At 40.9% G+C, this 12490-nt stretch overlaps 1 protein-coding gene across 1 annotated transcript in view; it reads right to left on the bottom strand.

Moving 5' to 3' along the window:
- LOC115583392 (receptor-type tyrosine-protein phosphatase gamma-like) overlaps positions 1–12490 on the bottom strand; it is a 225393-nt gene that overhangs the window by 67150 nt on the left and 145753 nt on the right. The window contains exon 8 of the mRNA XM_030420177.1: positions 9351–9535. Coding sequence (XP_030276037.1) covers positions 9351–9535 — 185 coding nt within the window. The remainder of the gene's footprint in view (positions 1–9350; positions 9536–12490) is intronic.

The raw sequence follows: 12490 nt of genomic DNA, 5'->3' as shown, positions 1-12490 counted from the left end.
ACACAGACAGCGGAAAAATCTCAGTCTTAGTATTACTGGATCTCAGTGCTGCGTTTGACACAGTCGACCATAATATACTACTGGACCGACTGGAAAACTGGGTTGGACTCTCTGGTACAACACTAAAGTGGTTTAAATCTTATTTAAATGAGAGAGATTACTTTGTGTCTATTGGTGACTACACATCTGAACGGATGAAAATGACAAGCGGAGTACCCCAGGGCTCCATTCTGGGGCCTCTACTATTCAACATTTACATGCTCCCTCTAGCTCAAATAATGGAAAACAATGAAATTTGCTACCATAGTTATGCAGATGACACACAAATTTACATAACCATATCACCAGGGGACTATAATCCCATACATACCCTGAGTAGATGCATCGAACAAATCAATGATTGGATGTGTCAGAGTTTTCTTCAGTTAAACAAAGATAAGACTGAAATAATTGTTTTTGGATCCAAGGAAGAGCGACTTAAAGTCTCTGCTCAGCTTCAGTCTGTAATGTTGAAAACTACAGACCAAGTCAGAAACCTTGGTGTGACTATGGACTCAGACATGAATTTCAGCAGCCATATTAAGACAGTTACAAAGTCAGCCTACTATCACCTTAAGAATATATCCAGGATAAGAGGGCTTATGTCTCGGCAGGATTTGGAGAAACTTGTTCACGCATTTATCTTCAGCAGACTCGACTACTGTAATGGTGTCCTTACAGGACTCCCTAAAAACTCCATCAGACAGCTGCAGCTGATTCAGAACGCTGCTGCTCGAGTCCTAACAAGAACCAAAAAAGTAGATCACATCACTCCAGTTCTTAGATCTTTACACTGGCTTCCTGTCTATCAAAGAATAGATTTCAAAGTCCTGTTGTTGGTTTATAAAGCATTGAATGGTTTCGGACCAGAATACATTTCTGATCTGTTGCCGCGTTATGAACCATCCAGACCTCTGAGATCGTCAGGTACCGGTCTGCTTTCAGTCCCCAGAGTCAGAAGTAAACATGGAGAAGCAGCTTTCAGTTACTATGCGCCACATATTTGGAACAAACTCCCTGAAAATTGCAGGTCTGCTCCAACACTCACCTCTTTTAAATCAAGACTTAAAACATTTCTTTTTGCCACTGCTTTTAACTGAAGTCTTTGAACTGCATTATTACTCTGAGTTTATTTATTTATTTTTTTTTTTCATAATGCAATTTTTAATGTCTTTTAAATGAAATGTTTGTCTTTTAATGTAATTTGTGTGTGCCTGTAAAGCACTTTGAGTTGCCTTGTGTCTGAATTGTGCTATACAAATAAACTTGCCTTGCCTTGCCTTGCCTTGCCTTACAGGGTTATCGAGTCTGATATTGAATAAGGCTTACCTCTGTTAAAACTGTTGGGCCTTGACGGAGGTATGTGTGCCTGACTGAGTGACATTCTAGTTATAAAAGTTCTTCAGAGCAGCACCCGATATGCCCTATTTCAATTCAATATATCAAAATGTATGCACAGCAAAACACAATAGAAACAGTTCTAAATGAAAAGTAAGCATCAGCCTTGGGACCAAAATCGGACTGCAGTGTATTAGCCTTGTATGGCCAGTGTTGTCTAGTGGTCTCCTATTAAGGCTTCTCACACTATTACTGCTCTACAGTCTTGAATACAGTCAGATTACTTCCCATCCTTACTGCAGTTATCTTAAATCAGACTGTATTTACTACCCTCTCATCTGTGGTTTATCCCAAACCTGTGAAACCTCTGGTGTGATGGAGCACCTGCTCATGCAGCTACCAGCGCTGGATTTCTTTTCACCTGAACTTGAAACCTTCCATGCAAGTTGGTTATTTCCTTTTCCCCAATGGTCACTCCAACATCATAATCTCCCTGTCAAATACTCAATAGAATATGAGCTGAAATGTCCACACTTTAGCTGTCAACAACATCTCACTGCTCTTCCTCAGCAAATAGAACTGGCTCAGGTAAAATGGCTCTTCACTCATGTAGAAAATGAAGTGGTCGTATATATATGTGGGCAGATGGTAACCCCCGTCTCTGTTGAAAGCCAAGAAAGCAATAATATGGACCCTCTCATCCTCATACTGCACACTGCTCCATAAAAGGTCAGTAATGATTGCCCATACTCAAAAAAGGCTACCAATGAGACACAAATCCTCCTCAGCCACAGAGAGGCTCACAGTCTGACTTCCTGACGCCTATCAGCTCACATTCATAAACCCACCAGCACTAGGTTGGATATAACATTTTGGAGCCAACATGAGGGTGCTGCCTACATTAGTGGGTCTTATAAAGTGTCCTTTCATTTTGTAAAACCCCTTTTCAATTTCCTAAAACCATTTAATAGAAATAACTCATGCTGCTATCATTTTTATGTAGTCATTTCTGCTATCCATCCATATCACAGACAGGGTGAGAATATAAAACTAATCTGAAAACCAGTCAGAGATCAATTCCAGCAGTCTTGTTTTCATGCTATATCAGACCCACTGACTTTATTCCTCGACACTTCATTCTCTTTTGACAATTTAATTACAGTACTACAGTCAAATTTTTTAATCAAGTCTGACAAATTTATCAGCCAGAGAGATTTCACAAGCTTTGTTATCACCACAGATAATCAGAATCACACGTTTTAGTTTGTTAAGTGGTCCAAAGATACAGTAGGACATTGGAATATATCATATTCTGCTCTATTTTGCGCCTCACTACATACATATCACTACAGTCGCTCAGTTTCTCCGGCCGCTGTGTGTCTGCGCTCGCTGCAGCTGCCTCCTCTCCCCCTCCCTCTTCTGTTGCTGCTTCAAACATGACACCGGCTTTGGGACTGACCAACTGATGATTGGCTGTTCTTCCTTAAGTCCCGCCTGTCTTTCTGGGTTAGATTTATTGTTCAGCTCGTGTTGATGATGCGGGAACTACCGTAAAATACCAAATAATATCCGGGGCATTTATTTGTTTCAATCACTTAACAGACCAGGCGTTTATTTGGAACAGGCGTTTAATTCCCTCCTCACAAAAATCCGGGATGAAAATGTCACAAACTTCTCCAGCTTCTCTGTGAATTCTTTTAAGATTTTTTCTGGCATAGACACCTTTATTAAGCAGTAGACAGATAGGAAATATGGGAGAGAGAGGGGGATGTGACATGCAGCAAAGGACCTCCGCCTGCGTGCCACCTTGATGTTTTTTTAAAATAAATTAGACTCTGCATTTATTTGGAACCGGCGGTTATTTACCAAAATATACACCTCCACCCAGCGTTTAAAGGGGACCACATGATGTGTTTTATAATGTTTTTATGTGTTTACAGCTGCTAATGTATGTAACGCTGTTACTGTGATGATACATGACAGTTAAATATTGAATCTGTCTATAATAACCACATCCTGACATGTAACTGTGATTTTTGATGGGTGCTAAGCAGCTTTCTTTTCTGTTAGCAGTGAAGTGATGTACTCCATGACAGAACATTATAGAATATGATAACGTATAAAATAACATTTAATGGTAAAAAAAAGTACAGTTGCAGTAGACTTCTATTATAAATATGCAGCATATATAGTTTATTATTACTATTATTTTTATTACTACTATTTTTCTGCATAATCTTGACTTTGAATGGGAGCAGCTGTAAAGCATTTCTGTTTCTGATTCATATATTATGCAGTCAGTTGTCCATATTTGAAGTTAAATTAAATGAACCAAGACAGATGTCACATTTACATGTCAGGGTGTGGTTATTATAGACACAGATTCAATATTTACTCTGCACTCCAGTCCAGTTTGGGCTATATGTATATATATGTTATATATATTTTTTTTACAACATATATGTTATTTATGTTACATATATTTATGTTATGTTATGTTTATATATATATATATATATATGTTCCCCAAAAAAACTTTACATTGTCGCAATAATTTGAAACATGTCAAAACACATACAAATCCACATATAGAAGTCACATTTTGCATTTACAAGAATGTATTTGCTGACAGAACAGCTCCACGTCTCCCATTCATGCCATGAGACAACCTTGCAGATTTCACTGTACAAACAATGAAATGATTCACAAACCATTTATTAATCAATTATAAACATTTATAAAGATCAGCTGTAGTTTAGCCCCCACGACATTAAAACCATTGATAGGTGAAGTGAATAACATTTATGCTCTCATTAAAATGTAATGTTTTGCTAGGGAACCTGGGATTCTTCTTCTGGCATTCATGTGGATGCCACTTGACGATACCAGCCACCCAAACACCATTGCAGACCACATACAACCCCTCCCTGATGGAAGTGGCTTCCCAAGCAGGAAAATGCACACCTCAACACCACAAAAACTGCTCAGAAATAGCCTAAGAAACCTGACAAGTGATCAGTGTATGGACCTAGCCTTCAGACTACCTAGATCTCAAGCTGATCGAGCATCCGTGGGACATGCCAGAACAAGTCTGATTCATGAAGGCCCCACTTGCAACCCACAGGACTGAAAGGATCCTCTGCCAAGCTCTGGTGGCAAACATCATAGGACACTCCCAGAGGTCCTATGTGTGCGCCACGTGAACTCTATTGCTAAAAATATACACTCAACTTTTAGGTTAACATAACTCAAAAGAAGCCACCCAGTCTAAGAAACTGTCGTGCAATTAATGCTACAGTGGAAATGTTCAATTTTTGTTTAAACTGTTCTTACGAGGGGTAGAGTCAATTTCATGGCTGTTTTGAAGGTTACAGCTTGTGGTGCTGTTGAGATGCGTTACACTTGGTAGTGTTTCTAATATTTTGTCTACAACTTTATAGAATGAGTGTAGACAAAATATTAGAAACACCTGTGCTTTACAATGATCACAGGGTTGAATCAACACCAACCTAGAGCAGTTCTAACAAGAACTGATTATTAAAACCTCCATGAAGGGAGGACTTTTGTCAGGATTGATGTATTTGACTGCGTATGCTTTACTTGGTGTACCTATAAAACTGTGATCTGGGTCTACATACCCCCCAGCCTCAGCTCCCTGACTCATGCCAGTTCGGCCCTCTTGAATCCAGTATGGAACCTGTTTCTCTTATTTGCTCTGCCTTCTTCAAGTGGTATGGGCCATAAAACGGTCCAGTCCAGAGTGCTTTATTACATGGGGATTTTCAATTGATTTTGACAAGGAGGCGTATGTGTGGGATTTGGGGGTCCCAAAGCCATGTAAGTCCCTGTTGTGACCTAGATAGAGGCATCAAGGGAGGATATGAAGAACAAGAGCAAAATCAAAGGGCTGACAGAAAAAAGGCAGGAAAAAAAATGTGTGTGGAAGGGAGGGTTGGGGAGAGTGGGGTAGGAAGAGGAGGAAGGCTGAGAGTGAAGTATATTTGAGAGGGAGGAACAGTCTCTTGAGTTAATGATGGGAGGATAAGACAATTCCCACCTCTCTCCCTCCATCTCTCATCATAGCAGTTTCCCAGTTCTGAAGCTGATGCTGCTTCCACAGCCAGGGGGCACTCTGATCCCTTTTTGCATCCGTTTCTGTTTTCCCACAGAGCCACTGGCCCAAGGTCATGCTTTTTGCACAGGCTGGCAGCCCTGTTCCCCTCCAGCTTAGCATTAGTATTCTGCTAGCCAACAGGCAGACCACAATGTAAGGGAGCGAAACCTCCTGTCTGCTCCACAGCCTTCCCTCATAGCTCATTTTGGCTCCTGATGAGACCATTTGTAATGGAACTGATGGAGGATGTTGCTTGGTTTGTGTGTATTTTGGAATGTGTGTGTATGTGTGTGTCTGTGTTCAAAAGCTTTTGTCCCCAGACAAATCATTAACTACTTTATTAAAATCTCCGCTGACACATTTTCTCATAATTTGTATTTTGCCAAAGCTGCGTGTGTATGTGCCTCTGTTTAACATAAAACTCATATTTTTAATGATGCAATCAGTTTTTGTTGTGTATCTGACATAACAGTTTTATTACAAAACAACTTATTAGATTTTCCAAGTCCCCTGCAGTCAAATGTTTGATGATGTAAAATCCTCTGTACTCCTGTAACAACACACTAGCACACACATGCGCGCGCACGCGCACACACACACACACGCGCGCACACCACACATACTCACACACATATTCACATACTCACACACACACACACACGCACACACACACACACACAGCGTGCAACTACATTTGACTGTTTATATAATATTATTGTCATAATTTGCATTTTCAGTAAATACAGTTAACTTTAGTTCCTTTTTAAAGCAGTTTCATTGTTCAATCAGGAAGTTTTCATCTTACACTGTTTTAGCGTACATGGGATGAAAATGTTCACCCTGTGAGCTCAAAGTACTGCAGCTTAAGGAAACCATGCTGCAAATGCACACATCATTCTGTCTGCAGAGAAGATCATGCGCAGGTCAAACCGGCCTTCGTTTGGGTTTCTAAGGCTAGCTGAGCCCAGGTGTGAATGGCTGGCAGCTTAACCACCAGCTTACATGGAGAGAGAAGCTGGTGAAAATAGTGAGGAATCTTTCTAAGCATTTTCCCCCTGTTTAATGACTCTATATTACTATCAGAATGTGACCCATTAGGTCTGATAGCATTTGGAAAGTAGAGAAAAGCTGCTCAAATCATCTTATCCTCATTTATGTTAGCTGAGGGCTAAATCCAAAGGTAGCCGCTCGACTGGCAGAAGTCTCTAGTGAGCACACTCTATGGGCCACACGATGTGGAAGCTAAGCGGAAGATCCTGGTAACTTTATACCAGGTATGTCTTTTTTGTCTTTAAGCACCCCAGAGCAGCTTTCATCGCAATGAACAGTGCCCCACCTCTGATACTGTATTCAGATTTACCTTAATATCCATGTGTGGCTCCAGCTGTCGCCATCTTGGCTGGGACTTACTCCAGACTAACCCAAAAATGGGCAAAGCCTGGTTAAACTCAAAGCAACCACCTACTAAATTATGCATAACAGTAAGCTTCATTGTGGTTTACATTTTGTGAGTTATATAACCTCAGTGAGGCATTTTAATATGGGGGTCTGCAGGGACTGACTCACTTTTGGAGCCAGCCTGAAGAGGATACTCAAGCACCTGCAGTTTTTGTCACATCAGTGCTGGCTTCATTTTTTACCCCTTCATTCACTGGGCATGTCTCAGTTACCTGGCTTATGCAAGCCTGTTTAATTCCATCCCCTGCACAGTTTAATATCCCACTGCCTGACTTTCTATCGGGCTCAATCTGCTTTGTGCAGCCTCCGTCAAAAATAGACTGTGCATATTCTCCGTGGAGGAAAGCAGAGTGCCACCTCTGGGATGCTACTGAAACGTAGCGTTGCGCAGCCATTGGAAACTCAAAGATGCCTTAGAATGGTCGTAAACAGCTCTGACAACTGTAAAACTGCAACCGGGCCCATTGGTATTTTGAGGTCAGCCACAGAGGTTGCTGCTTGGGATAACCTGAAAGCACGATTTCTCTAGTTGTTTTAACTGTGTGTCAGAAAATATATCATAATTTGCTGTATGAGGATACTGCAGCATAGAAATACACCATAATAAGGGATTTCATTCATATCACCAACTATTCAGAGCAACCAATAACTGGTTTACTGCATACTTGGAACACGTACACAAATTTGCCTCAAGGCTTCATTTAATCCAGGGGCTAAATTGATGAAATATGTAGTATATTATTGAAGTTAACAGTTCTCTTATCTTTACTTTCAGGGTTTGGTGTCATTTCTTACCAGGTTGTTGTAGTCTCTTCTCTGCTGAGCTCCACTTTAACACACATGCAGCGAGTCAGTGAACAGCAGAGCAGGGAGGCTGCGGTGGAGACAATGAAGTGAACCAGGTAATGCTTACTGAAGTTTGCTGAAGAGAGTTGACAGCAACGACGCTCGTTGCTCGAAGTTCAAGACAACTTTGCCTGTACTAATGAATACAATACTGTTCAACATGCATACATGTGTTGGGACCTCACCATATGGTCCTAACAATACAGAGGCCTGCACAAAGGAAATTGTGCCTAAATCAGCTGTCCATGTCCTAAGGCTCTACAGCGGGTGATTAAAACCACCAGAACATCACTGTGCATCTCACTTCACTGATGTCACTGATGCTCTGTAGATGATACCAGAGTCCAAAGACACTTAAAAACAACACCCACCCAGCCACAGTCTGTTCACCCTGCAACACATACAGATATATGTACTACAGAGCAGCTTCACTCCCCTGGCTGTGAGACTCATGAACCCATCCTCAACACTCCAAACTGATGTAGCAGGACACAAAAACTTAACTTTAAATTCATTAAAAAATGCTGTTTAAAAAAATGACAAATAAATCTATCTTGTACCTTTCTCTTTTAAATATCACGATTGCTCTTAAATGCAGCACAAGTAATTTAATAAAAAAGAGTAGCACCACATGCAATATTTCTTATTCAACTACTCAATTAATTGCTTGAATAATCGGTAGAATGCTCTATACTCTATAATGTATAGCTGCAGCCCAATTATCCACCGGGACTAAAATCTTAAGAATTGAATCACCTGACGGGCATGAAACTCCTGTGTATGGTGTATGATGCTGTTATTCCACTGTAGTACAACTTTTAGGTTTCCGCTGAATGAAGCATGAGACTGACTGTTCCCTTCATCTCAATCCACATCAGTAAGAATCTACAGGACCACTTGATAAAGTTTGAAGTTACAGTTTACTTCAGTGTGATGAGTTGAGGACATGAAAACTGAGCAGTGTGTGAGGAAGAACTGAAAGCATTCATTGTTCTTCTGTATCTCAGGAGAATAGGCAGTACAAACATGGCTATTGAAGGCTGAGAGCCAGACAAGTCTGAACAGAACTTTAGAAAGCACATCAGATACATGTTGTATGTGAGACGGGGGATTCAGTGTGTGTGAAAAGCTCATTCAAAGACTGATCCACAGCACTGAGATCATTAGTTATGCACACAAATGTGATGTTAAGCAAGTCTTGTCGATACTAGTGATTTCTTATTGTTATACTGTAGTAAATAATACTGCCAGGCGTGCGCCTTTGTTTTTAAATGCATAATAACAATAACAATAATAATAATGAGCATTCTTGTTTGTGTATTATTTGATTTTCCCACAGCACAGCTCGTCAACACAACAACATTCAGCAGCAAACCCCCATGTACATCATATCCGCATTTCAGAGCCACTTAGAACCTGCGTGCAATATAAATCAGCAATTTCAAAAAAGTCTGCATTTTCAGCTGCTTTGTCATGCAGCAACAAGGTATATCAGTTCAGCCCATTGTTCCAGGCCAACCCTCCCACTACAGGCTCCAGTCCCTCCTACTCTCACCAGTTTGTGTTTGGCGTCGGTCAGGTGCGTCTCCTCGTAGCTGTCATCATGGGCTGTCCAGCTGTAGGACACCAGGAAGTGGAGGATGGGCGGGTGGTAGGTGACCTCTGGACGAGCCCAGCGCACCACCAGAGCGCTGCTGTTCACATGCTGCACCTTCATGTTGATGGGAGCACTGCTGCATACTGTGATACAGGAAAGAGTGGACAGGAAAGAAAGAGGGGTGACGTCAAAGACAATAAAATAGAAATAGGAAAGTAAATATGTAGAATGGAAGAATGGATGAGAAAATTGAGGGTGTGATAGGTCAGAGGAAAAAAGTGGCACGGAGGGGGGTAGAAAAGCAAATATGAAAGGATATACATGAAAACAAAGACAATGGAAAAGGATGGGGAAGTAGAGATAGGAAGGAAAAGAAAGAGGGAGGTAAATACGCATAATTATGAAATAGAAGAGATGAAAGAAAGGAGGGGAGAATTGGTAGTAAAGAAGAAAAAAGTTGGAAAGGAAAGTAAAGGAAGCAGTAAGGTGGAAATGTAAAATGAAGGGTTAGAGGGAGGGAGGAATCAAAGCAATCAAGGAAAGAAAGTGGAAAGAGGAATAGTGATCAAGGATTAGGGGGGATTGGAGGCAGCAGAAGAGGAACAGAGAAGAGAATTAGAGACGAATTGGTGGGAGAGGGGGAAGCTCAGAAAGGCAGGAAAGCAGTAGGATGAAATATAAACGAGAAGGGTGGAGGAGGAAAATTATGGAGGGAGAAATCAAAGAAACACATGAAGTAATATCAGATGAAAACAGTAGGAATGACAAAAGGTGAAAGGTCACAATGAAAGAATGAACAAGAAATAAAGGAAGCAAATAGGGATGGAGGATGGATATGAAGGAGGAATAAAGGAAGCAATGGGATTTAAAGGGAGAACGAGACAAAAAGTTAGATGATAGAATACATCGGCTCAGCTTATCTTTCAAATACACTCAGAGAGAGACCGAATGAAAGAAAGGGAGAGACACTCAGAGTTGTGTGAGCGTGAGGTGTATTTGTGATGTGTTATCAATATTTCTGACACTCTGAGTGATCCAGACAGATCCTCACGCACGCACGCACACACAAATGTGTGCACACACATACACACACACGCACACACACACACACACACACACACACGGTTTGTCTAAAGGGTCCAATAACACAAGTTCACATATCGTCTTCAGGCAAACTGCAGCCAACCTGAGAGATATGAAGACAAACACATAGATGTTACACTGCACACTCTGGCATACTAATCCTCAATTCATTCTCAGACCAGCTCTGACCGGCCACTAGATGTCTCTGGTTGACCAGTGAGAATTTCTGCTCAGCTGGGACACACCATAGATGGAGTATTTGATTTCAAATATTTATAGTATTTAGTCATTTATGTATAATAATTTATAACAATATAATAATAATCATTTTCATTATTATCAGTTTTGATTTGCTGTTGACACTGTTCATGCAAAACAAATGAAGATATCAGGTAAACACACAGGATCTATGTTTACCTGGGCCCGTATTCACAAAGACTTTTATCTTAACGTTAGGAGTACTCCTAAATCGGACTAAAAGTTTTTATGTAGCAGTTGTTTCTTAAAAGTAATTCACAAAGCCGCTGAGACCTACTTTTAGTTATGAAAACAGTGAACTCCTAAACTAGAAATAACTCTCTGTTGCTATGGATGACGTCATTTTATAAGCACACACTCAGAAGCGGTGACAACGCTGATTGGTTGTTGAGTGACAGGGCAGCCCATTGAAAAGTCATTTAGGCTACGCAATGCATGAAGTGAAAATAAGGAAGTTGCCTACAAGCCCATGACAAAGCCTATGAAAAGATACTGGATAAAGAAAAGCTTTCGACAGAAATTACAAATTAGAAGATTGCGATGAAAAACGTGAATTGTCAATAAAAGCGGCATTTGCTCGAAAAGCTGCGTCAAACCACTCTCTATTAAAATTTGGGAATATTCGTACGGGACTAGTATAACCTGGGGACCTCCAGTAACTTGTAATAATTGCGGAGGTCGTCTGTGATCTTAATCCTGTGCGAATCTGCCATGTCCGTAATTTGTAAAGTAAAAATTCCACCGCAAATTACCTATCATATTTCACCCAACACAGAGGTCATGTGATAATATTAGTCCCCTGCCAATCAGCATCTCTGTGATTTGGGGTCGTTTTTTGTTTGTCTTAAGGTTTTTTGTGTTTTCCACGCCTTTTTTCTGCCTTTCACCCAGTCGAGAATTATGGAGGCTGCGTTGGGAATTATAAATAAAAGTTCTGACAGCATTTTGGGTGCAAATTCAGGAGGCTCATCAGAAGAGCGAAATCTCGAAAGATGATTGGATGGATTACATGCATGGCAGCATGCGGTACGGAACATTTTTCCATCTTTCAACAGGCTCACCAGTTATTATATTAAAAATATCCATATCTAACCGTTGTGCTGCTCCAACAAGGGCTCCGGTGCGATCGACCCGGGGGATAAAGTCAGTAAATCCAAGTTAAAACACAGACTTCGCTTTTCCTGTGCGAATACGCAGCACGAAACACAGACGTGGTGGGATAATTTCTAAATCTCTTGAGGTCCCCAGGTAATACTAGTCACATGCGAAGAGCTGCATTTTCCCCGCCGCCAAATACTGGAGTGTTACCAAACTTTTGAACTCTGGCGTTATTGGATTGTTTCTGTTGGTTGGGGACGTTATTTCGTCCCTCATCAACTCAACCACAACTTCAATCCCTTCGCGGTCCATCCGACATCGGTTTAATAATTCCCTGTCATTTAGCGTCTCCAAAACATTCAGCTGTGACCAGGTCTTAGCGAGTTAGGAGTCCTCTGGACTACTTCTAAGGTCTCCCAGACTTAGCTGCTACTTTTAGGCCTAAAATGTTTTGTGAATAACTCTTATTTTCAAAAATTAGGAGTCCTAAAGTTACGACTGACACACCCATTATTTTTAGGAGTTGCTCCTAAATTCCCCTGTTAGGAGCTACTTTTAGCCTTAAAGGAGAACTTCGGTCGATTTAAACATGCAGCTTCATTGCTCAAGCTACCCTTGACTTGCCAGTACCGAAGACGCAAACACATTTGGTCCAACCA

The sequence above is a fragment of the Sparus aurata genome, chromosome 6 (genome assembly GCF_900880675.1).
Source record: "Sparus aurata chromosome 6, fSpaAur1.1, whole genome shotgun sequence".
NCBI lineage: Eukaryota > Metazoa > Chordata > Actinopteri > Spariformes > Sparidae > Sparus > Sparus aurata.
Note: the sequence above shows the minus strand (reverse complement) of the source record. Positions and strands in the feature narration are given on the sequence as shown.